At 33.7% G+C, this 26,957-nt stretch overlaps 1 protein-coding gene and 1 non-coding gene across 8 annotated transcripts; both read right to left on the reverse strand.

Moving 5' to 3' along the window:
- Positions 1–4,329: 4,329 nt before the first annotated feature.
- On the reverse strand, positions 4,330–4,401 carry TRNAD-GUC (transfer RNA aspartic acid (anticodon GUC)). The gene has a single exon. It is a non-coding gene; the product is annotated as a tRNA-Asp (tRNA).
- A 1,107-nt stretch (positions 4,402–5,508) lies between these two features.
- Positions 5,509–10,958, reverse strand: LOC133876554 (squamosa promoter-binding-like protein 6). 7 transcript variants are annotated; one of them, XM_062314859.1, is made up of 6 exons: positions 10,744–10,958; positions 10,296–10,384; positions 9,693–10,215; positions 8,862–8,998; positions 6,853–7,737; positions 5,509–5,771 (listed from the first exon to the last, which is right to left on the reverse strand). In XM_062314859.1, the coding sequence occupies exons 3-5, from the start codon at positions 10,196–10,198 to the stop codon at positions 6,869–6,871; spliced, it is 1,512 nt and encodes a 503-aa protein (XP_062170843.1). In that variant the 5' UTR covers positions 10,199–10,215; positions 10,296–10,384; positions 10,744–10,958; the 3' UTR covers positions 5,509–5,771; positions 6,853–6,868. The 7 variants fall into 7 exon arrangements, with proteins under 7 accessions (XP_062170843.1, XP_062170841.1, XP_062170844.1 ...); XM_062314857.1 differs by having other exon boundaries at positions 10,296–10,455; XM_062314860.1 differs by having other exon boundaries at positions 9,693–10,173; positions 10,296–10,455; positions 10,744–10,956.
- Positions 10,959–26,957: the final 15,999 nt, after the last annotated feature.

Consider the following 26,957-nt stretch of genomic DNA (forward strand, 5'->3'; position numbering starts at 1 on the left):
TGATCTTGGTTAAAAAGTATATGAATTTACAGCAGAATGGCTATTGCAACCTCCATCGTAACATAGTTTATTGAGAAATGGAGAATTTGTCTTGGCTCTTCTCAATCGCCCAATATTCCTTCTTCTCCAAGGACTGGTGTTGCAGTAAATATCATGTAACAATTAAAAAACATGATTGGACGGCGGAGTCTAACATTTCTTTTGGCATTCCCGTTCTCAAGAATATAATATTTCATAGAATTCTAGGGAATATAAGATTCCAACGTAAGAATCATGGAATAATTATTTATTTTTCTTGTTTAAAATATCTTTATGTTTTCTCCTTCAAGTGCATAAAGTTATTTAATACAAAATTATTTAAACAATTAAACAAAAATTGGCAGGTGTTAAAACAGTTTCCGGTTCGGTGGTAAGAACTTCGACGGAAAAGGTACGTAGTCTCCTTCTGCAAAACAAGAAAGCTGGTGAGAATGCTTGTTATGGGTGCTAGCTTATCCCATTCCGATACTTAAATCAATTTTTCTTGTATAACAAGAGTATTGCTCTTTGTATAGAAAATGTCACTACTTGAATACCTGATAACATGCCTATATTTATAGAGAGAGGAGATTCGATTATCTCTGGAATAGGTGGGAGTTGGCTCTTGAATCATGGGTTTCCCTTTCCAGGACGTGAGCAATACGATCTGTAACGTGGCCCTCAGCATCTTTTGAGGCGTGGGTCTACACGTGTTGAATAGGCATACCTTCTTGCACTTAGATCGTGTGTACCCGTGTTCCGTGGCATGAATAGCTAGATCATGGGTTGGAACGTGCTGGGAACATATACCGGATATCCCGGGGTTTGGTGAAGTCTCGGGCTTCCACAGGTCATATCCGGATGGGCTCGGTCAGTGGCTTTTCACGCAGCCCGATTTGTGACCCCGTACAAAGGGGCTCGATTAGTGAGCCCAAGATATAATAAGGCTTGGTAGATGGGCTCGATAGAGTGGGCAACAAATGGGCTTTTGGGCTTGCTTGTTAATTACTGAGAATATTTCCCAACAGCAGGAAAGAAAAACTATATATAAACAATTTTTTTTTCCTTTCTTTTTTCTATTTATTGTATTTCTCAATATATAAATTGTTTTAAACTATTTGATTTATTTTCTTAATTTTTCATCTATAACCAAATAAAACATGCTCATTTCCATTTTTAGTGGAACAAAATAGTTGCTTTTTTTTTTTTTAATACATATTTTACGTTCATTTCTAATTTTTTGTGGGATAAAACTGTTTCTCTCTTTTGTATACAAATTTTACAAATGATCACAATCAAACTTAATTAAGAAGTTCTAATTAAAAAAAAAAAATAACAAAATTATCACTAGTCTAACTTTTCTTGCATAAAAGCTAAGGATCGAGGATTATAGTTTAGCACATGCACGGCAATGATTTATTGCCTTTAATAAAAATATATGAGATGTAGGCATACTTATTTTTTTAAAAGAAATGAAACATTTGTAACGCCAATATATAGAAATAGAATGTGAATTTCCCAACCAAAAGAGGTTAGGTGAGAATTCACTTAATTCAACGGAGATAATCTTTTTTAGAATTTCCGCCATCCAAACGCCCCCTCCCCTCTCAAGACTTTTCTTTATGCCATCAAATGAACCAATAAAAACAAAACAGAATCTGATAAAAATTTGCCTCAACAATGACAGATATTTTATTTTATTATTATTATTATAGGTATTCCTTGTCGCGCATTAATGATAACATCCAGTTGTGTCTTCGTGTTTTCATGCGCATGTCCGCATGTGCTCCCCAATCCCCAAACCAAATCCCTCGATTCGATCCTCAAGCTCAATCCAGGCTGTGGCGGCCCCACCATTGTCTGCCTCCTCACACCCACATATTTCCTTTTTCTATGATCTATGATCTATTTATTTTATTTATTCAGATGGAGAAAATTACCAATATCTCCTTGGTATATAGGTTGCAAGATAAATTATTGACTAATGCACATCCGTTTGTTTTACGTAGTAATAAAATTATTTTTTAGCTGAAAATATGTTTTGGTGTTTGATTTGTACGAAAAAATCATAGATGGCAAAAAAAGACCGATGACAAGATTTCAGAGATGGTGGCCGGAATCTGACGGCACTGACCAGCTAGGTTCCGCCACGGCTGGTCGAATTCTGGCCAGTTTCATCGAAATCTGGCGAGCTCAATTCTGGCAACTCTGACCAGTGTTGCCAAAATCCAGCATTGTGCCAGATTCTAGTCACTGTTGTCGACATTCGACCAACTGGTTAGATTTCGGCTTTACTGTGCTAAATTCTAGTCACACTGATCGGATTCCGAAATTCGAGGGCCTTCGGCGACATATTCAGGCTATCAACAAATTCCAATAGCTAGCGGTAGTTGATTTCCACAAACATGCGTGAAATAATGAGAAGTTTTAAATTCGGAAAATGATTTATAGTTTTAAAAACCGTAAATCATTTTTCAAAAATTAAATAGGCTTTTTTCAATCAAACTGAAAATAATTTTCGTTGACCATCAATTTCGGTTGCACCAAACACCGAAAAATATAAAAAGTATTTTACAAAAAATATTCTATGCCCAAACAAACAAGGTATAAGGTATAAATTAAACTATTTTTTTCTTTCATATTCAAATACACTTGATGACAGCTTTCCTTATCTTTTTCTATACCATATAAATATTTTTTCTTGAGACATGTTATTTAGATAATTTAAATCCTCTCAAACGGAGATGATTTAATCATTAAATCTGTAAGACTAAAAAAAAAAAAATTAAGGATTTTCCAAACAAATAAGAATAGTCAATCATAACAAGATGAGAGAGAAAAGAGTTTGAAAATGACAATACAATTGATCAGCTTGGAAAAATTAGGCAGACACATGTGTCGGTAGAAACAAATTTTCAGTACTTGTGCCGACTTTGAATGTTTTGGCCGGCCAACTCATTCTCTCTCTCTCTCTCACACATGGACAATAGATATGACAACAATGGAGACTGAACAATCATGAATCATCGGTTGTCCAATGCATGTAGAAATTTATGATAAGATTAAGAAAACAAGACGTTGAAAACAAGAGACAGAACACGCAAATTTGGGGTGGTTCGGCTTTATAAGCTTACGATGATTGAATGACTAATATAATAATTGTGTTATATATGGATCTATTTATAGAGAAAATATAATAGGTGACGTGAATTAATAAATATAATCAAATCCCGAAAATTTAATCATATAATTTTATACATCACACTTTTATTCTACCTTGTTGATGTGGCACTAGCAATTAGCCATTTCCTTTTTTAAAAAAAAAAAAAAAAACAATGGTTGATTCAAGAGTTGATTGCACAAAGTAAGATAAAAGAGTAGATTGATGTGGTAGTGCCATGAACCCTTAAATTTTTTCATTTTTTAATAGATGTTGATCCAATGGTTTATAAGTCCTGTCACATCACTCCAGTTGTATAAAAGTAGGATGAGAGTTAAGTTTGTAGCATTACTCGGGATAAAAATGTGATGGGTAATTCTAAATATTCAATTTTCATCATACTCTCATATAATTGGGTTGATGTGGCAATATTCATAAGCTCTTCAATTTTTTTTTTCCTTCTTTAATAGAGGTTGATTCAATGGTTTATGGGCACTGCCACATCAACCCAGTTGTATAAGAATGGGATGACAGCTTTGTTTGTAGCATTATTCAAATATGATATATAACATTTCTCAATTTAATTACAGACAGATATCTAAGAAAAATACCTATACATCAACACAAAAATATAAAAACGGTAATGTCAAAAATTACATTTTTATCTTATAACTATCCGACAATGTTGATGTGGCGATTCCAACTGGTCCTTGAACTAGTCATTTTTAAAAAATAAAAAATAAATAAAAATCAAAGGAATGACTAACGCTACCATATCAACATTTTGGATTAGTTGCAAAATAAAAATGTAATATATATATAGCGTTTATCCGATTAAAAAAAAAAAAAAAAAAAAAAAAACAAAACAAAAAAAAAAACAAAAAACAAAAAACAAATCGTATAATATTCTAAAAGATAACTGAGAATCATCAATATTCAATACCATTGAGTTTTAGGAGGATCTCGTTTGGAGTTTAGGAAAGAAGTTGAAAATATCCAAAACAAAAAAAAAAAAAAAAAAAAAAAAAAGGAAAGAAGTTGAAAGGTATCAAAATTCCAATTAAATGTATTTCACATATACCGGAAACAAAATTGCCAAACGCTAAATGGACAAAGAATGAAAGAAAGAAACAGAAAACAGAACTGCAAAACGCCGTTGCCGGGGATCGAACCCGGGTCACCCGCGTGACAGGCGGGAATACTTACCACTATACTACAACGACCTCGCTGCTTTCCAAGTAAAATAACACTTAATAACAATTTTTCCTTTGGAAAGAATTGCTATTTCTTTTTATAATTTTAAATTTTATTTTGCAGTTCACAAATGTGAGACATGCAGATGTTGCTTTTTTTTCAGGGAGCATAATGTGAATACGATGATGTAATTATGTTGATATCACACATTGTTCTTTTTCAAAAAGTTTACAATTAATTATCCACTACCACTTAAATTCTACCGAGACAATCTCTTATTTTTTTCTTAGGAAGAAAAAAACCCTCTCCCCGTGAGAGAAACCACCGCCTCCGTCGTGAGTGCCTGGGAAGGACGAGAGGGCCTTCCTCCTCCCCTCCTCCACTATGTTTTTCCTCCATTTTTTTTTTTATTTTTTATTTTTCTCTTCTACAAACCATATTTCTTTGTTTTTCCTTTCTGTGTTTTGTGTGCAAGACTATTCCTCAACTCCTCCGCCACCACATGCTCAGCCTCTCTCCTCTGCACTCCATCGCACTTCCTAGTATCTAGCTGTGAAGCTCACATGCCTCTCTGGGTAGTGAGATCTGGATCTCCTAGACCCATATCTACTTTCCATCTCCTCCTCCTCCTCCCTCCTCCATTGCGCCCCCCTCCCACCACCCCCGATCTCCCCTTAGCACTGCCCTCCCCTCTTTCCTAATGCATGGGTTTCACTCACCTCCCCTCTGCCCTCCTCTCCGCCGGAGCTACAAACAGTTATTTTTTTTTTCTTTTTTTTTTTAATCTATAAGCTTTTGTATATAATAAACTATATACAATTAATATATATTGACAATTTTTACTATATATATTAATAAAAATATACGAGTCGATCTTTATACAAGCGGGTTCACAAGCATTAATCGAGTCGAGCTAAATTTATTCGAGTTTGTATCGTTTAATAATCGAACTTGATTTTGTGTTCACAAACAGTTCATTTAATAATCAATTCGAACACGAGTCGAGTTTAGTCAAGCCGATTTCAAGTAAGCTCATAAGTAGCTCAGCTCATTTACACCCCTACTTATATTACTTAACGTGGCAGAGGTAAATCGGGAATATTATTCCTAGTTTGGAAAGGGTCGTAACAGAAGGCTTGCAAGCACGAATGAGATTAGCTCCATTCTTTGATTTAGTTACCAAAGACTATCGAATCACGTAATTCATATACAAGTGAACAATTAAATTTTGGAGCCATTAGCCACTCTAAAGAATGACTTCCTAATTGAATTAACAGAGTCAGGCTTAAACACATCCATCTATCTTACTTCGGGAGATACAATGTAGGTTTCTTCCAGACAGCCACATTCTAGGACACATTTCTCCCCTTGTCTGGATACAAGTGCAACCATTCAGCCTCTAAGACAAAAAAAAAGGTCTTGAAGTTAGTAAAATTCACCTCTTCAGAATGGAGAATGGACAGTAGTAGATGCAGGTTATCCAAATCATAAAATGGTGTATTTCTTACTAATACAGGTTCATTTGCACCAGTGACAGTGAGATATAATCATCATTTTGATGTGGTTTATCATCAGTTATGTAAAACTAACATGTATATATATATATATTTGATAAGTAAACTAACATGTATATATATATATATGACAAGCAACCAAAGCTACATTCAAATTTCAAGTGATTCCAATAGTTTTGATATTTTTGTTAGGGTTTTGTAAGCAAAAGTGGAATATATCATCTGAAAGAAAAGCATGCCAACATTCTGAGAGACTTCTACTTCTCATTACTCTTAACAGCACCATGAAATTGTTTTCCAAAGGACCATTCTGGAAGCAACATAGTAACTTAATTATATCCTCTTTTGCCTTTTGTTTTCACCACAAAATGGTATAATGTTCTGCAGCTGAGATGATAGGAGTAGAGGAGGTAGGCATCACCAATTTCTTGACGATTGTGTAGTTGATGTTCATAGGTGTGGTGATGCCAATGTACTTAAACAGTGTATTAACAAACACATATTTGTACTTCCCAATTAGTGTTGTAGGATATTGCCAATATGTTAACCATGCAGTGCCTAAACAAACAGTATAGCATATAATAGCTATGGATTCTTCACAGCTCTTTTTTCACTCATGTCAAACATCTTTTAAATAGAATAGTTATACCCAAATAATGCACTCACATTTATTTCTTCTGTGAATAGAGTGGATCCTCTGGTCATCAGCTTGAGCCATTATATTTAATTCGACAAAGGTTCTTTAACATTCTGATTATTTGCTTATTCGTATGTTTATCACGGTTAGTTTTAACTGATGTGTTGTTACAGCTTCAATATGCCCACAGACCCCTTCTATCCAATTAACAGCACATAAATTTGCAAGTAAACATTGAAAAGCATAGAAAGTTCCTTTCTTTTTTCTTTTTTATGAGGAAATCTCAGGTAGCACAGAAACTAAAGTTTCTAAGGGGAAAAGTCATATACCTTGTTTTCTGAGCATTTAAGTGATCCGCAGGCAACAGAAAGCATCATTATCCTGCTTCATCTGCACAAATTGCCTCTGATGCTCCACGCGCTGGAGCTGTGATGACAGCTGAAGCAAGTCCATGGTAGGTCCATTTTCACAGGAATGACGATTGTTTGAATTCAAACAATCAGACCCTTGGAACATCCTATCTGTGATTTCAAAGTTAACAGCACCACTACTATCAGATATCAGTATGGGGCCCAGCTGATTCTCTTCTGCAGAATTCATTTCTGATGAAGGGAACTTATTCGACACTCCACTTAAGGAATCCTGCGAGGCTGTTCCTCTGAAGTTCTCAGAGACTCGACTCATGCCGTAATGGGGATGGCTACCTGACATGATCAGGGGACGAGCCATGGGAATTCCAGATGAATGGCTTGAAGACTTCTGTGACTGAGATGACAGAAGAGAGAGAGCACAACCGGAGTCTGAAATTCCTGATAATCCTTGAACGGTTGACGCTGCATCGAAAACATTGAAGTCTTCACTTGCTAACGGGGTGTTCTGGAAAAGAGAACGTGAACTAGAAGTTGGGCATCCTACATCATTTGTGTATTGACTAGTATTATCGCAAAAAGTGCTTCCTGTTGCAGTAATAGCTCCGTTGTCGTGAAATGGGGTGAACTGTTTCCCAATATCATGATGGAGGAGGGATTTTGAATGCAGATTCCCATTGGTAACAGGAATTGTTGACAGAGGCCTATAGTCACTCCCATCTTCAACTTTTATAGGCCTGCACCAGTCACCGGTTCCATATTTCTCAGGATGCAAAAAGCCACTAGGGAGATATTCTGGGCAAATAAAGGATGTTGTTGATAAAGAACTTCCCTCATATCTGATACCTGCAAGGCCTTCAGAGTTAAAAGCATTTCAAACATAGTTTTAAGAATACAAAAAGACTACAACAGTACCAATGGGGACTCGGGAATCAGTCCTTACAAGAAATAAATATACAGCATTAATTAAACTAGAAATTCTCATAAGCAGATGAGATGGAACCAAAAGAAGTTAAATGAGGACCAGAGAAATTTTAGGGAACAAGAGGTGCTGTTGTTATGGAATTTGCTAAATGATTCCAAAGTTTACAGATACACTGGAAATTATTCTGCACACTAGAGATGTCCTAAATATTAATTTATCAATGATAAAAGTAGGTAACATAGGATGGTAAGTTTTACCATTTCAGATATTCAGCAAAATTAGAAGAAGGTAACATAAAATTGAACTCTACAGGTTATGATTTGTAGTATTAGCTCCCACAACCTTAAGTGCCCAACAACTAGTTAGTTAATTTATTAGGAATCTGTCATTTAATAAGTAGATTGTATGCCTGAGTATTAAAAGGAATGATGGATTTAAATGGCAAAATCCTTTCGAGAGCAGGAACTCGTTTAACTTGTTATGTATAACTGGAGCAATTTTGTATTATGAACTAGGGAACTGACCCTCCAGAAAGAAATAAAGGAAGAGAAGACCCTGGTGAAGTAACTCTAATAAGCTTGGGTTGCTAGACCAAGGAGACATTTTGTTATTAAGAAGATGTTTAGATTCCAATGCTGAAACAATAGGGTAGTTTGATATTTCATCAGTTTGAGTAAGTCTAGTACCCATTTGAGTTGACAATACAGAAATGGAATTTATGGAAGTTCAAGTTCTTTGAAGAAACTAAATCAACTAAATTGTGACTAAGTCTATGCACACAAAAAAAGTGACGAATTAGAGATAGAATGGGGGAGAGCAAAAGCTGGAAGTTCTAAACGTCATCTCCTATTATGAACTTCTGCACTTTATTATAGCAATTATGCAATATTGAAGCAGTCAAAGACCTTAAGTTGGAAGATCCAAAGTTCGATTCATGTGAACAAGTTGTGTTCAATTAAGCATGAGAGAGGGGGGGTGGAGAGAGAGAGAGAGAGTTTGTGTGTTTTTGAGGGATTAAAAATTAGAAAGGATGTTTTATTAATACCATTATATGACTGAATCAATCTCCCGGCCCTTCCAGAGTGAATACCCACTTGAGGCTTTCTGCGACGCTCATTGTGGCCTGCAAGGCGTTTACGGCAGCTACGCTTACCATCATCAAATTCAGCCAGCAAATGAAACCTGAATGGCGTGCATATTATAAAAATAATGAGAATTATTACACTAGAACTGAGTCAAGGTCATGGCTTACAGTATTAAATGTCAACAAAATGTATATATCCAAACCAGGCTATTTTCCAATGGAGTAGGTTTATTATCTTTTCCAAAAGCATGTCTCGAGTTAAAACATCCAAACCATCAAACAAATGACAACGACACACATTGAAATTATAGAAACTTAAGAGTTTTAGGATACAATAACTTAAGACAACATGTCTTTATGGTAACCTAAGAGGTTAGGATGGATAAATTAATATCTTCTGATGGAATAAGGAAACATTAAACAATCAAAGATAATAGAAAAGAAAAATGGTGAAAAACAATGAGGTGCTTCAGTTTTGAAAAATGCAATTGACCCCAAACTAACAAGTGGAGGGGGTGAATAGGTGTTTGCAAAAATACAACCCAAATGCCCCATGTTTTGACACATGAATTTGCCAACACACACATAAAAGCTAACAAATTTCAAGAAATCCTGTACTGAGAAACAAAGCACAATATATACAGTCGAACAAACTCTAAGTTCCTCAATGCTCCTTCTGGCTGCCATAAAAGTACATGAAAATTAAGGGAAATGGATTCTCGGGGATCCTTACGTGTTGGGATTGAGTGGCTTTAAAATTTGAAGAGAAGGCTTAATAAAAACATAACTTACCTGCTACACTGCTGACAAAACCTCTGTTCAATGCCATTGACGATAACTTTGGCTGTCTTCGAGTGAATCTCACAAACTTTATGCCTCTTGTGGTAGTCTTTAGAGGCGTTTAGATCCTTGTTACAGCCATAAACTTGGCAGAAGGCATTTTGTGAATAAAGCCCCGATGCTCGCACTCTCTTTGCAGGTCTAGACGACTCGGACGAAGACAAAATGGGAAATCCTTTGGAAATTTTAGAAATATGGGCATCTCTCTGATCAGGAAGCCGCCCCAGCTGCAAATCAATGGAAGAAGAATCCCGGCTGTTTGAGTCCACCACAGAGCTTGAGCGCTTCGAAGTGGAGTCATCTTCTTGACCTGAGAATAACATGTTTTTGCCAAAACTACATGTTCTCAATTCCCAACCCATCAAGGCATTTTTACTTCTCATGAGAGAATTTGCAGGTAATATTGTTTCATCGGATACAAACCCCTTCCCTTCTGAAACGAAGTTCCAAGACTCCATGTCAGGCAACAGAATCACTGTTAAAGACATCGCACACAAACCCACTTCAGTTCATGCACAAAAAGAAAAAGAAACAAAATCTGTGATACACTCTTACCTACAAACCATGTTGAATTCTAATTTTCCATATCCACTAATTTGCATAATAACTAAATATGGGTAATCATTGGACAATCTTGATAAGCACTGTACACAACCCACAAAGCCAACCTCAATACAATGAGATAAACGTCACAAATGTCCCCAACTCTCAATTCCTGAGAAACCAATTAGATTGAAAGAATGAACCCATTATAGAAAACCAAACCCAGATAACTAAACAGAACAAAGGCTACAAAAATGTCTGAACCCCACCTGAAATTCAATCAGGAAACAGGTAAGAATGCTCAATGCAAAAACTTAATCAGTGGAAACAAGGAACAAATAGATGCAAGAACACACTTCAGACACTGTACGAGAAAGCTATTCAGTCACTGAAAAAAAGGAAAAACTAAAAAGTTACCTAAATGATATGAGAGAGAGAGAGAGAGAGAGGTTTGCTTTACCAACGTACTGTGCAATATTGGTATTGCAGGGTGGGGATGAGACAGGAACACCTCAGTGTGAAAGAGATATTAGTGCATCCCAAACTCCATGGAAGAGGTTGTCGCTATTTAAGAGAGAGTGAGAAGGTGAACTAACATTGAAGAGCTTTTAACACTTCTTTTTGCCCTGTTTAGTGAACAGGGAATCATATAATTTCCACACTGAATTTCATAGCACTACGATGGGTCTATGACAGGAAAAAGGTGACCTAAATGGCAAAAAAGTGCTTATCTCTCGCTATTTCTTTGCAATTTTAAAAATAGATAGAAACATAATTTTTGATATTCGATTTTTATGAAAAATCGAATCGCTAAATATTTCTTATATTCTCATATAATTTGATGAGCTACAAAGAAGAAAGAGACGAGACGAGACGACAAAGAAGAAATGCGTAGGAAGTGAGTGTGTAAAAATAAAAGGCATTCGGAGTGAGATTGAAATCTAGTGCAATTATTTATTCATATTGCTTATAATTTATATTGTCAATTGTGATAGAGCCTTTGTGGTGCCACCTGTCTGGTCAAGTAAGCTCCATAAGGGACCTTCTCACAATTTCTTGTGTGAGATAACGACATAAAATGATTTAGGCAAATGAGAAATGTAAAACGCATAGTCAATGTTATTTTATTTAGTCAGTCGAAAAATATTTTTTAGGTTGATCAATATTTTTATGCCACATCACGCACTTGAAAATAGAGAATTTTTTTTTTTAAAAAAAAAAAAAAAAAAAATACATTTTAAGTCGAAACAAACATAGTAGTAAAAAACAATAATTGACTTTGTTTGATACCACTCTTTTTCTTATATTTTGTTTTCTCTTTTCATAACAATCAAATAATAATAATAATAACTTAAAAATTACTTTCACTTTTATCTTCCAAAAAAGAAAAACAGATTTTATTTTCTTTTTTTTTTTAAAAAAAAAAACATATATAAAGCATTAAGAAACCTAACCATCTCTTCTTCAAAAAAAGAAACCTAACCATCTCACGTTAATCTGTTTTTTTTTCTTCAATATTATGACGTGGCATTAATGTGTTTTTTTTTATTCAACGAAAAATAAAACAAAAACGCATTAAATGCATAATAAATGTTATTTTATTTGGTCAATTGAAAATATTTTTCAAGTTGACTAATATTTTTCCACCACACACTTGAAAATAGATATATTTTTCTTTTTTAAAAATATTTTATGCCTAAACAAACAAAAAAGTAAAATGCAGTAAATTGACTTCGCTTGATACACTCTTTTTCTTATTTTTTGTTTTCTCTTTCTATAACAATCAAAAAAAAAAAAAAAAAAAACTTAAAAATTACTTTCACTTTTATCTCCCATCAAAGCACTTTTTTTAAAATATATATATATATATATAAAAAGCATTAACAAACCTAACCTAACCATCTCACGTTAATCTGTTTTATTTTTTGTCTTTAAATATTATGACGTGACATTAATGTTTTTGTTTTGTTTTATTCAACGAAAAATAACGAGATGCTAAAAGGGTTGGAATATTCTCTAATAGACAGAAAACATGAAAAAAAGAAAAAGAAAAAGAAAAAGAAAAAGTATTTATTATTATAAATAACAGAGTTAATGACCAACCAGATTTACTATTAACGCACAGTAGAAAAGTCGAGTCTTTATTTATGTTGGGATCTAGAAGACAGGCCCCACCCTAGAATTATAACCCCCAGCCCCCAGCTATATGCTACAAGCCTACACCCAACAGTCCCTATCCTTTTCCTTGTCATTTGCGCGTGTTTCACACTCTCTCTCAATGAGAATGGGGATCACTACGCACGTTATTTATTTACAGTGTTTCCTTTTCTCCTCATGGAAGTAAATGGTTAGCTTACCCACCCATCTTTGACAACTCAGGCACCGAGTGGGGATCACATCTTTGGTTCATGAACATGAAGGGAAGTTTCCCTTTCCACTGTGGCCCCGTTTGGAAATTCTTCTTTCTCTTTAAGAATTGGTTTTTTAATAATTGAATAATAGGATTGATGTGATATAAAGTTATTAAATTAAAATAATTTATATGATAAAGTAAAAAAAATAATTGTATTGTTATGAGTTTTTTATTTAAAAAGTAAAAGAAAAAAAAATATTGATGTGAAATAAAAAGTAAAAAAATGATCTTCTCCACTTTTGTATTTTGTTTTTTTTTTTTTCCAACATTATTCCTTCTTATTTGTGTAATTTTTAATTTTACTTTGATTAAAATTAAAAAAAAAAAAAACCCTCCAACTCATATGACTAACTGGGCTTACTTGTATCACAAGTGTATCATGAATTTTGGTCCAAAAAAAAGTGTTCATGAATTTTGATACTCTACTTAATAATGTGTTTTTAAGTAATTAAAAAGATACAATTGCAATGATAAAAACGTGTTAAACAAAAAGGCTGTTAAGACACAGACAATAAGTTCAGAAGTCTTCAGTGCCATAGCCCTATCGTTCGAAAGGTTGCATGCTATTTTCTATTGTTCGTAGCCATCGCATTTCTGTTCGGACACATAATCGAACAGTTGCTCTCAGGTCTAGGTGTCGATTTCCTGACAAACTAACAAAATCTGTTAATTTGGTGGACGGAAAACGGGTTTAGGGAGTAATTCGTTATTGTAATTTACCACAGGGACCATCCATGAACTTTTTGTACCACATAGAGTGATTTGTAATTTAAGCCAACCCTATGGACCAATAGTGCAATTATCCCTTAAAAAAATTAGGTAGAGTATCACCTATTACAAAAACATTTATTCCTCATATCGCACAATACTTTTGGTATGAACCAAAAAGCAATCAACTAGGACACTATTTATATTTTGATGAGTTATCCTAAGAGATACGTTAATTAAATCAAAAGTTCTTTACGTATCTGGAAACTCAGAGAATTTCATACATAAACTTCTCTTCTTATAACAAATCAGAATATCCTAACCAAAACATATACATATTCCAAGCTTTCTTTATAAAGAAAATAACATTTTGTTCATATTATCCTCCAAGAAGGATTCTTAGACTAGGATCTTCTCAAGATCCAATGGACCTCTAGAGCCCATCTCGAACTAGTCTTTAGATCCTTAATGGATGATCAAATACAACACAACTTTGAAAATACTTATGTTTTGTTATCTGAAAAATAAACATCAAAGTAATAATTGATTCTAAATTAAATGGCATTCATATAAACCATAAATGATTTAAATATGACAATTTTGGAATTTTCATTCCAACTCCAAACTTTCAAGGACTATCTATTATTTTATTGGTTTTCTAGTTTCTTGGAACCCTTGCAATCCAATTTTATCTTTTACAACATCATTAATATGCAACCATTAATTGTAATTATTTACTTCACCATCAGTGACTTTAATGCAGGCTAGACAAGATGAGTTTACACAAGATTGTGCCATTCTAGTCTCATAGATTTATTATAATCTTGTTTCTAATCTTTATATGTGGATTCAGAAATTATAATAACAGGACCAACAAGCATTACATAAGGATCAAATATTGTAAAAATTAAAAAAAAAAAAAAAAAAAAAAAAAAAAAAATAGTAGGACATATATCAATTTTGCAAACAAATATAATATAAAAACCCAATGAAAAACATATAATATTCAAAATCCAACGACAACCTAATCCTATAGTTAAAAGAACATCATCCGAATGGAGCAGAGCCCACGGCCAAGGCGAGATACCTTTAAGTACCTAATTAGAAGAAACAACTTACTCATTATCAACATCCGTAGATATTAACATCTTGTCGCTCACCTCTAGTGTCTAACTTTAAGATAATAGAGCTTCGAAGTGAGATTAATATCTTAAATTAATTAAGTGTATACCATCAATTAAATTTTATGTGATTGTCAAGTAAATCTATGGAAGTGTGGTCGTTCTTAATACATAACCACATCTCCTCTATTCCTAAAGGGAATCTAACATTGTAATTCGCAAAGTAAAAATACCATCCGAAGGGAGCAGGGGCCATGGCCAAGGCTTGGTGCCCTTATTTTATCATTACATGGCCCTTGGGGGTGGCCGAACAACCCCCAGGCCAAACGGAGGTGGCTCTTGGGGGTACTTTCGGCCACCCCTAAGGGCTGAACCACCCGCAGATAGACCATGGGAGTGGCTCGAGCCACCCCTTTTTTTTTCAATTTTTTTAACTATTATTTTTTTAATTTTAATTATTTTTTTTAATTGAATATATGACACGTGGTAGGGGTATTATAGGAATATTTCGACAAAATTAGTCTTTTTTGGCACTATTTGGTAGTTTGGGGGCCATAGTGCGAAGGTTGGTAGTTTATGGGTTGCTTAAAAAATGACTGGTAGTTTGGAGGCTTAAATGTAATTTTCCTTATTTTTTTTTTTTATTTTTTTTAAAAAAAATTTCTACGTTACCACAATTTTTTATTTTTTACATATTTCTCCGTGTGCGGATTTTAATATATGGTGTCAAACATAGAACTTTAAAGAAATCAAGGCACACATAGAACTTTATTAAAATTTTCAAATATGGTGTCAAACTTTCACATGAATTTATTTTCTCATTTTACTCTTAATTAATGAAATTATCTTGTGTTGATGAATATATAAACAATTTTTTTTTTGTAGATTTTAATTTTATGAAATATATACTTGTAGTTAATGTATTGATAAATATATAGACATTTTAAAATATTAATTTTTTTTTGAACAAAAAGCTAAATAAATTAACATAAATGAAAAATTACAAGTTACATTTATATGTTTTAAAAGATAATTAAATAATGTATAATTGTTCATTTATTTTGTTACTTCCATTATTTAATATTTTTTACAATAAATTTTGTTTCATCTCTTTCTCTTAATCTTTCCCCTCCTAAAGCAAAATTATGGCTCCACCACTAATTATCTAAGTTGTTACAATTTCCACACAATATTTTTTGTAAATAGTAATATATTTAATAACACATGAAATAAGATGTTAATTTAATGATTTTTTTTTTTTAAAAAAAAAAAGTTGTAGTAAATTGCTCATGTAAAGTATTATTTCTAGTATGTATGAATGAATGAGTTAAGTTTGGGTTCATTGAAGTCTTTAGTAAAATTCAAGTTACAAACTTGTGCTTCTACTTGAATTTGATGCGGCATATTAACAAAATCTGTTAAGATTTTGATTGAAGTTTATAATAAGAATTTATTTATTTTTATTTTATACCACATAAGGTTCTAAAAATGTTTTAATAGGGTTAAATACCTCATTGGTATATGTGATAAGGGTCATAATCAAATAGCCGCCTCGATTTAAAAAATGGTACATGTCGTTAATAGAAATACCCACTTGGTACTTCTGTCCAGTTTCAGTATATATACATATATATTTTTTTTATAGCCATCCATGTCACTCATTAAAAAGGTGACACCTGTCTTAGTTGTCAAATATTTAAGCTAACTCAGAATATCATCTTACGTGGTTGTGTATAATAGGTGTGATACATATATTTTTAATGCCACGTAAGATGAAGAAAATAATAAAAAAAATTACCTAAACTTTTAGCTGTGCGGGTGACTGGCCAAAATGGCCACCCCAATTTTGGCCAAGGGGTGGCTGAAACCACCCCCCGTTTGGCTTAGGGGTGAGTTCGACCACCCCATATCAGTAGGTTTGGGGGTGGTTCGGGCTAATTCTCCCAATTGTTTTTCTTTTGGCCTTTTGGGGATGGTCGAACCCACCTCCAGGCCAAACAAAGGTGGCTCAAGACTTTTGGGGGTGGTTTCAGCAACCCTCATTTTACAAGTTAGGAGTGACCCACCACCCCAAAGGGCCTTGGCCAAAATGGGGATGATCAGCCACTACCAATTTTGCGTTCCTAATATATATGCAAATTTTTTTGTAAAATGATACACAGCCACGTATAACGATATTTAGTTTTAAAAAAAGTTTTTGTAGTTTGTTTTCTTCATTCTACGTGGCATAAGTATCAATTATGATACACATTCACGTATGATGATATTTTGAGTTGGCTTAAATATCTAACAATTGGGACACGTGTCACCATTTTAAAGGGGTGACGTGGAGGGCTGTAAGAAAAAAAAATGGACGAAACTATCATGTGGATATTTCGATTACCGGTTGTGATAATTTTTAAACCAAGGCCGCTGCTTATTTATGACCTTTACCACATGTACCAATAACATATTTAACCCAAAAATTTATTACAAATTAAGATAATAACGTAGACTAATTTTGCTTTCTTTCCTCGATTACACGCGCACTACAATGGCAAATAAAATTCGTTTGAACTTTCAACTTTCAACGTAACGTGTTAGTCGTTATGAAGATGACAGAAGAACATGGGACAGTGCGGGTGAGTGCCACGTGGAAATGTCCTCGTCATTAAAGAGAGGAGAAGAAAAAAGTGAATAATAAATAGCGCGTGGCCACGTGCCCTAGTCCTGGGGGAGAAGCCGAGAAGGAGGTGAGCGCATGATGACAAACCTACTGCAACAACTATGTGAGTCATCATCATGATGCCAGCACGAAAGCTCCATTCTAACCAAAACTTATTGGACACCACCAGCTCTACCCAACCCACTCTCTTAGAGTTTCATCTGGTCCCCCTACTCTTATTTTAACTTCTTATATTAACTCACAGAATTTTATGAAAGTCTTTTTTTTTTTTTTTTTTTTTAACAAAGAATTCTTTCAAATGTATGGTCATTTCTTGTACACATATTCCTATGGGACAAAATTCAGACACGTGTAAAATACTTTTTCCACACAGATCGAATAAGATTTTAAATTTTGTCTGCTGATGTGACTTTAAAAAAATATTTATACCCAAAAAACTTTAGACATGATAGGAAGGATCAGGATTGTCTCAAATATTCTGTTCGAATTTGAGAGAATTCGGGTAGGTGATTGTGAGAGACAACTTATTGAACCTACCTGACTGGATAAGTAGTTGAACAGTCCAATTTTTAGTTGGTTAAGTGAATCTCATAAATTATCTCTCACAAATACTTATTTAAATTTTTTTAAATTTAAATAAATAATTTGAAAAGATCTAGCACGAAGACCAGCTCTTTTTGTGAGGTTTTGAATAAAGGTTTTAACCAAAAGCAATATATACCTTGAATATGACAATTTTGCATTAATGTTATCAAATTTTGTGTCCTATCTGTAGAAACTTTAGCTCAATTTTCAAGTTTTATGATTTTTTTTTTTTCATGTTCCGTATATTGTTTCTTTTGCTTAGAATAATTTGAGCAACAAGGGCTATTTTAACTAGTACAAAATACACAATTTTTTTTTTTTAAATAGTTATTAATTTTTTAATTTTTTTTTTCTTTCTCTCTCTCTCTAACTCTGGCTTGCATACCCCCCCCCCCCCCAATGATTTTTCTTCTCGCCCAAATCCAGATTTTCCGTTCGTCTCCAGCGATTCCATGGCCACCAAACCGAGCACAAAGCTTGGCGAACACGAAGATGTAACATAATTTCGAACCGCACAATCTAAAAAACATCACGGAACCACACAACGCCCGAATCCGATATAATCAGACCACAAATCAAATTGAAAACCAATACATCTGCTCGCAACTCTCATCAATTGGCATTTCCTAAAATCACAAAAACCAAATCGACGCAAATCACAGCTCCACACACAGCCGTTCTTTGCGTATTTGTAGCGTCGGATTTGGGAGGTAAGTCAAAGTCGCTGCTCCAGAACAGAGGGTTGTCCCGCTTATTTAAGAACTTGGAGATCTCAGCGTGGTTGTGGTTGTGGTTCTCCTTCAGAAAGTGCTCACGATCCGTGATCTTTGAATGGGGGCGGCTTTCTTTTGTCGGATCGCTTTTTCTCTTTTTCTTTTTCTGTAAAGTGTGTGATGGAGGTGGTGGCGGCGATGAGGTTTGCGATTGTGGAGGAAGATTTGAAGGGTGCCACTCATGTGTAATTTTACATTAAAAAATAAGGTAACTTTGAATTATTATTTAATCAATTACACATTTAATGATAATTTTAAAAATCACTTTATTTTTTAATAGACACTTGATGTACATATAGAATTACAAGCCACTCAAAACCGAACCAAACATTTAAGGATATTCCAGGAAGAAAAAAAAAAAACTTTAAATTTTAGGAATAATTTTAAAAATTTGGGAAAAGATTAGCTTCCAAAGCAACACAGTTTTGTCCCCGCGGGCCCTGCCGTTATTCTGCATGATTTCATAACAAGATGCATGGGAAGTGTTTGAGAAAATGGTGGAATTGGGGTTGGAATTCAGTGAATGTAAAAAGATGCGATGCAATAGAAGTTAGTGAAGTGTTACACTTTTCAATTTTTTTTTTTTCTTTCAAATTTTTTTTTTAAATGATGTGTCATAATTTTATGTAAGTTATTATTTTAAAAAATGGAGTAATGTTTCTTACACAACTCTCTCACAACTTTTGCACAACTCTAACTACTTTTTGTTATGATCAACCATCGAATTTGTTTTTCAACATGTGGGTCCTAAATATTTAACGGCTGATTTTAAAAAAAAGTTGTTAGAGTTGTATAAAAATTGTGTAAGAAACATTACGTATTATCATTTTATAGGATTTTGACAGATCATTTGTAAAGTAAATTTGGAAGAAAAATTTTGAGAAGTGTAAAATTTTTCTTGCAATTGTGTTTGTCCGAAGGAGAGAGAAGGGAGAGGGAGAGATATGGGAGAGAGAAAATATATATATATTTTTTTTAAAAAAAAAAAATAATAACAGCTCAATGTACTACTATAGACTTTCATATATAAAAGTTCATTGTAGCGCAAAAAATTTATATTAAAGCATTTGTTGGAGGAGCAAAATGGCTATGAGCCATTTAGAGCATATGCCCAAGATGCTAGTCTTGTGTTGGTTTAGGCTATCTTTCTCTCCAAGATTAATCATACTCTTGACATTCATTTAATATACTTATTTCACATTGATTAACGAGATATGTTTTTAAATAATTCATTAAATGATTAAATTTACTTCTTCCTATTAGTTTGAACTTTTAGGATAAGCGTTAGTTTAACATGGTATTATATCCAAAGGTCATGAGTTTAAATATTTTCTCAGTTTACCCCCATTTCAATTAAATATTTTACATGTTAGGCTTACCTATTAAAATGAAGTTTGAGCCCACACATGATGGAGAATGTTAAAATATTTATTAAATAATTAAATTTACTTATTCTTATCGGCTTAAGCTTTTGAGATAAGTGGTAGTTTAATAATTTTTAATGGTGTTCAACCTCAATCACTTCAAACAAAAAAAAAAAATTACTTAAAACATGTCACATAAGTAAATATAAAATGAGTGTAATAAATGAATGTAAAAAATAATATTATATTATTTCTCCAATTATTTCAAAATGCTTTGAGATTGTTTTCCTATGCACAAGATTGTCCATAGTCAAAGACTGTGTGTTTGGTAAGTGATTGTATTGTGAAATATTTGTTTGAATGGTGGTAAGAAGTGATTGATGTGACATAAAATTTGAGAATGTTTTATAGAAAAGTGAAAAAGTTTTGTTTTGTAGCGAATTTTTTTATTTGAATAATAATAAAAAATTGTTGGTGTGATATAAAAAGTGTAAAAAAGTTAGAATTTTTTTATTTAATTTTTTTGAAAGAAGTGAAAAGAAAAAGCGAAAGAGTTGGGATGGTTTGTCAAACCAAGCCCTGAAAAATTCATAGGGAAAGGTGATTAGAATTGCAAGTACAAATTAGAATTGTTGTCATTCACTATTCTCTAAGATAGAATGAAGCTACCAAACCCTCGTCATTATGCTCTTCTTTTTGTCGTCCTGTCTACACCTTTCATTTACAAGGATTTCCATCCACACCCAAAGAGAGAGAGAGAAATCTAATTTTAAATTGAGATTTGATTGTTGCACTACAAGCCTACACTATGGGTACAATAACTCCTCACATGAGAGTGAGGCCCATCTTTTAAATGTATATAACAACAGCAATTTATTTCATTTTAAATATTAATTGAAGAGAGTAAGTCGTAAAACTTACTCATTAATAAGAAAATTTAGTTTGTAAATTTTTTAGTATTGGATAGGAAGTTTTAATTAAAATAAGAGATTTCCTACTTCCATTCGTCCCATTTGCTGCCTTCCTCTGATGCTACCAGTTTGTTATTTGGACAGGAATTTCCTACAACATACATATAAGATGAATATATGTCCCTTGATATGTGAGAAACACATGTTTTTTTTATTAATGTCATTTAATAAAAAAACATTAATAATAATATTAATGCTATTAATGCAAGAAGCACATGCTATTTAAATAATATGTATTTCTCACATGCCAAGAGACACATGTTAATCTTATATGTGGGTTGCAGAAAATTTCCTACAAACTGGATTGTAGGAAATTTCTATCCTTCTTATTTTCTGTATTTTCTTAGTGTTCCTTATAGTTGTTACTCGACGGGTGTTTGGGTAGGGTTAAAGGATATTTCGAAGGTCATGTCCATATTTGAGTCTCCTGTTTGGATGGTTCAAATAGGATTGAAGGGTTTCACGACGATCATGTCTCTATCTACGCTTTGTTTAATTGCCTTTATTGGCGGCCTCATTTTTTTGTGTGTTCGTGGCAGGAATCAATAAGGTCGCGTCATTCATTTGATGCATTCCATTTTAAATTTCTGTTTTTTAAGGTGCTTTTTGTTAGGTTGCCGATACCTAGTTTATTTTTCTTGTGTTATGTACTTGATTTTTATTTTTATTTTTTATTTTTAAGGAAAAAAATAAAAAAAGGGGCTGGAAGAAAGGGGTGGCCCTAATTTTCACAGCGTTTTGTGTAGTTTGACATTCCTTCATCTTTGATCCGATCTCACCCTTCTTCTTGGCCATGACGTGTGTGTGTGTATGTGTATATATATATATCCGATGCTTAAGTTAGTCTCTAAGAGAACAGTTTGCTTAATGTACAAGAATCAGTCTTTTGTTTATACCTGGTATAAAGGCCTATTTATAGGCTACGAGGTAGAGATAAATTTGAATTAGATCTTCTGCTCCAACTTGACCTAGGAGTGCTGTTAGGGCTTGATTTAGATTTGGACTTCTTATTAGATCAGAATTGAGATTCTTTCCCCATTTGTCTAGGAGGGAGCTTCAGTCCCGGATCTTTAAGGATTATATTTGGATCGGGAGTCCTATCCCAATTCAACTAGGAGTATGGATGTTGACTAGATTCTTCAAGAAGTCGTAATTGGGACTGGATTGTGACTCCTACCCTAATTTGACTTCGAATAGGAGTCTAATCCGGGTTTTATGGGATGAGATCTAGTCTCAAAATTTTGGGGGTTGAGACATGATCATATTCTACTGTGGATCAAGAAGTGAACATCCTTTATATCTTCTGTGATCAGACCGATACCTAATTTTTCGGGATGTGCTTGTCTCAAGCCTTGGCTGGAGAAGTTGAATCTTGGTTCCGGGACGTGTCCATTCCCAGGACTCCATCTGGATGAGTCTCCTGTCATTTATCCATGAAAATAACATTTTTTAGGGACAACTAGTTTGGGTGTCTATCTCTCAGGATAGGCTTATCCGAGAGTCTTGCTATCTTGACTTGAGGCCCACAATTCTCTATGGGTCAGTGCCGGCGTTGAGGCCTGATCCTTTTCAGATGAGCCAACGAGAGTGGGATTATTCCCAACACTTACCATTTGTTTCTTCCCTTTTTTGGTCACCATCTTGAAATTTGATTTTTTATTTTTTTATTTATTTTTCCATCTCTTGTAGCACATGCATGGCCAGCATGGGTGTCGGCTAGGGTAAGTCAAGTTAGGGTTTCAGTTGAAAAAAAAAAAATAAAAATTGTCTTGTGGATATTCGATCATTTTCCCATCTATTATTACTACCTTGCTTAATTAATCCATTAATCTAACCATTTCATTCGATGTATTCATCTCATTCATAAATTATGCAGTGAGCCATTCTCTAGCATATAATCATACTAGATCAAGCATGCACATACAATAAGCCCATCTCTATGGGCTAGGCTTATATTTTACCCTAGTGTAGAATCGGGGTTGTTAGATTAGTAGTGCCATAAAATTTTTTAAAATAATTTTTTTCACATTTTATTATTAATATTGTTGAAGCAAACTTTTAGACAGTCGAACCAGAGATAGGGCTCCTGTAAATTAAGAAAAATGGTTATCTGAAATCCTTGATCGTTGGAAGACCGGAGACACTCTGACGCTTAAATCGATAATTTGTGTGAGAGGAAAAAACTGAATGGAGAGAGTCTTGTGAGAGAAAGTAATGATCATGCACATGATTTTGGGGATGTGTACCCTAGTATATGATGCCTAGATGTGTGCCACATGGCGGGCTTACAACCCTACATTCATTGGCTATGCAGTGTGGTGCTTGAGTGGGCCTTGGGCATTCTTACTGTGCCAACAAATACCCCACATTTCCATTGTCGTTCTGTCCAGCCAGTCAAGCGTTTGGAATCTTGTATTTACTTGCAGTTATGTTTGCCTTTGGCCTTCAATACGAAGGGCACAGCGTCGACCATCAAGTGCCTAGTTGAAACTGCAGATGTTGGGGTAACAACTAACAAGTGCATGGCATAGGCCTTAGCCCTTGAGCTCGTGGCCTAGTACTTGTCGAGTCGTTGCTGGTAAAGTTGTCGAACCATTATTCCTTTCGCCCGAGACAAAGTCTCCGGCGCTAGGTGTGCGGGACGAGGCTGCACCTTGAGGTGAGTGGGGGAAGGCCATGTCTCTGGTGTCTTGAGTTCAGCTTGGGACCTAAAAACTAAAACTGCACACTTAAAAGCTTAACTTAGAATGACTCTATAATCTAGCCAAAAGTCCTCAATAATGGAGATTAAAGCTTGTAAGATCATATTCAATAGGTAACTCTATAATTTGACCAATGATCCTTGAAAAAAAAAAAAAAAAAAAAAAAAGAGAAAAAGAAAAAAAAAATAACAAGAAGAAGAAAATCAAAGCACTAAAAATTCTTGATAATGGACATTCCTCAACTGTCTTTTATCTTGCTCAATAACAACATTTAGATCAATACTCACGTTATCCCCCGTCTCATCATCAAATTGATCCACATCAATGTTGTCATCATTGGTGGAATCATCAACAAAAGTATCCATCATCATCGCTTGATAAATCGATTTCGTACTCTTCATTTTTCCTACATATATAACGGTCTGTTAGATTTTCTCGCCATTTCAGATCACAAAATAAGTTCACTCCGCTAATATACTTCCTCTTCTACACTATTTCTGACAACTTAGTCACCGGAATCAGAGTCAAACACCAGTGAATCGTGTGAACCAAGTTTCACATAAGAAAAACTAACTGAGACATATTACATGTACGTCTCCGTACATTTTTTTTTCTTTTTTTTTTTTTCTCTAAATTAGCGTATCATTGAATATGTAAGATTCACATGTGAGTTATATAAATCTAATGGTTAATTAGTAATTAACCGTGGCCATTGCTCATTGACGACTTATTTATGAGTTAATTATTAATTAATTCCTTCATTTTCTTAGATGAGTTATCAATTTTCTTTATTTTAGTACTAGTGAGTTATCTAGGGTTTAAGTTTGTAGCCCATGTAAAAGTTAAAACTGAACTACGTTATTTCATTATTCAAAAAGAGATTTTTTTTTTTTTTAATTGCTTCCGTTATATCACAAATATATTTCTTAAAAATAAGTAATTATTTTCTTGGATTGGGGAAACAGAAAAGAAGAAACGACAACGTACTTCAGCGAAGGTGGAGTCATGTTAGCAAAAGATATATGCGATGCCGACATCAATCTGGTAAAGAGTCAACTTTAGGTTAAAAAAGGGTCCATTGAAATACATATAACACGTCCTCACCAACTCAATTTTTTTTTTTTTTTTTTTAATAAGAACTTTACTTAAAGGTACCGAACTTTCATCATTTTTTAAAGAAGATAGTTGAACTTCAAACTGTCTCAATTAATTAGGTTATCCATTTTCGGAAAGTCTTAATTAGGGGTCATCTGTTAGGATTTTTCGTTTAATCTTATCAAAATTTTCAAAATACCCCTGTGTTTTTTTTTTTTTTTGAAAAGAAGTTCATAAATTTTTTCAAAGATTTAGGTATGGGTATTTTTATAAATTCCTTTAAATTCTAACCAACACCTAAATCTTAACAATTTTTTTTTATTTTTTATTTTTACAAAATAGGGGTATTTTAAGAATTTTGATAAAATTTAACAGAAATGGAGGACTCCTAATTGAGACTTTTCAAAAAATAGATACCTCAAATTGAGATGGTTTGAAGTTTAGGTATTTTCTTTAAAAAATAGTGAAAGTTCAGTAACCTTAAGTGGAGTTATCTTTTCTTTTTTTTGCCCTTTCCTATTTTTAATTTCATATTCAATTAAGAAATAATTTAGTTTGAGCTTCAGACTATGTAATCAATCTAAATCACTTTTTTTTTTTTTTTTGGATATAAAATTGAAGATGGGGTTTGAAAGAGGGTGGCATTCGTGTTCGTATGATAGGTCGGAACTTGTCGAAAATGAATATAAAATTGTATAAGTCAATCATAATTCAACTCATTTAATTAAATTTATCAAATCTTTTAATTCTAATATACTAATTTCGTGTTGGATTCGTTTCAGGTTTATAAGTCGTATAAAAAATTACTACCACGACTCAACCCATTTAATTAACCCTTTAATCATTACCCATTAATATGACGGATGGTGTCCTAATTTTGAAGTGCCAAGAGGGAGCAAGAGAGGTGGATGCCACTGGCCAAGAAGCCCAGTTGCAGATCCCCATACAAATGACAGCTCCACTACCTTTTGAGTGAGTGAAATGAATGCCCCCAATAGGCCTCCTCAAGCAATTGTCCCTCTCAAGAATGTAACTGAACCTCATGAGTAAGTGTGGAAATCAAAGCAAGGGATGAGATATGGATGGTTGGGGTAAGAGCTATTCAACAAAATTGGACCCACACCCAAAGATAGCTCACCCATTTTGGCTCTCAGTTGTCCCAATTGTCTTTCTTTCAATTATGGCCACGACATGAATCAGAAGAAAGAACAATTGTATGGAAATTACACCCACAAGCACCAAGCACCATAAGTGTATATAGCTGCATAAGAAACAATGTAGGCACACTATTTAACTAGTTAATGGTAAATTCAAGCTGAGAGAACTAACATTTGAACAATTCAGCCTCTCCGAGTTCGTCTGGCAAAACTTTTTAGAGGTTTAATTTTTGTTTTTTAATTATGATGTGACATAATAATGAAAGTAATTTTAATTTTTTTGTTAATAATTTTGTAGTTAAGTGTTGTGAAACGAGTCGAGCTTTAGCTTTCTATGCCTCATAGAAAGGCATAAAGTGTTCCTCAACCTACAACAGGTGTCAGGTGAGCTAAAATTAGATTAGTGGAGTGTTAGTTAGGTTGTAGGTGATAGAATATAAATTAAGTGATTAAATTATTAAATTAATCTTTTTTTTTTATCAACTTAAGATTTTGGGATAAGTGGTAAAGATTAGATGTCTTGAGTTCAAATTATGTCTCAGCTATTCATATTTTATTTCAATTAAATATTTTACGTGTTAAGCTTCACCGATTAAAAGAGAGTTTGAGCTCACACGTGAAGGCGAGCGTTAGAATATAAATTAAATTAATAAATTAATATAAATTATATTAATAAATTAATCTCTTCTTATCACTTTAAACTTTTTAAATAAGTGGTAATTTAAAAATAAGTACACCTCCCTTTGTCTAAAAGAGTTTCCCTTTTGTAATTAGGCAAACCATTGTGGTTCCACAAAAGCCTTGCACACATGGGCAGGCCCATAAATTTGAAATTCCTAATGGAGGAGGCCTTTCTGGAAAGCTTAGCCCAAACTGAACTGATATTAACCCTACCATGGCCCACCAGCCCAACCAATTTTCTGAATTGAGTGCTTCTTTTTCTTTTATCTTTTTTTTTTTCGTCAACTAAAACTACACAATACTGCGAAATTTTCCGGATTGAGCCAATTAAATTATAACGAACAAAGAGCAAGGGAAAAGGGAATATATAGAATAAAAAAGAAATATCGATTGTGGATTGCGTTCAAGATTAATAAATTTTAATGAGAAATAGTATTTA

The sequence above is a fragment of the Alnus glutinosa genome, chromosome 8 (assembly GCF_958979055.1).
Source record: "Alnus glutinosa chromosome 8, dhAlnGlut1.1, whole genome shotgun sequence".
In the NCBI taxonomy this organism is placed as follows: domain Eukaryota; kingdom Viridiplantae; phylum Streptophyta; class Magnoliopsida; order Fagales; family Betulaceae; genus Alnus; species Alnus glutinosa.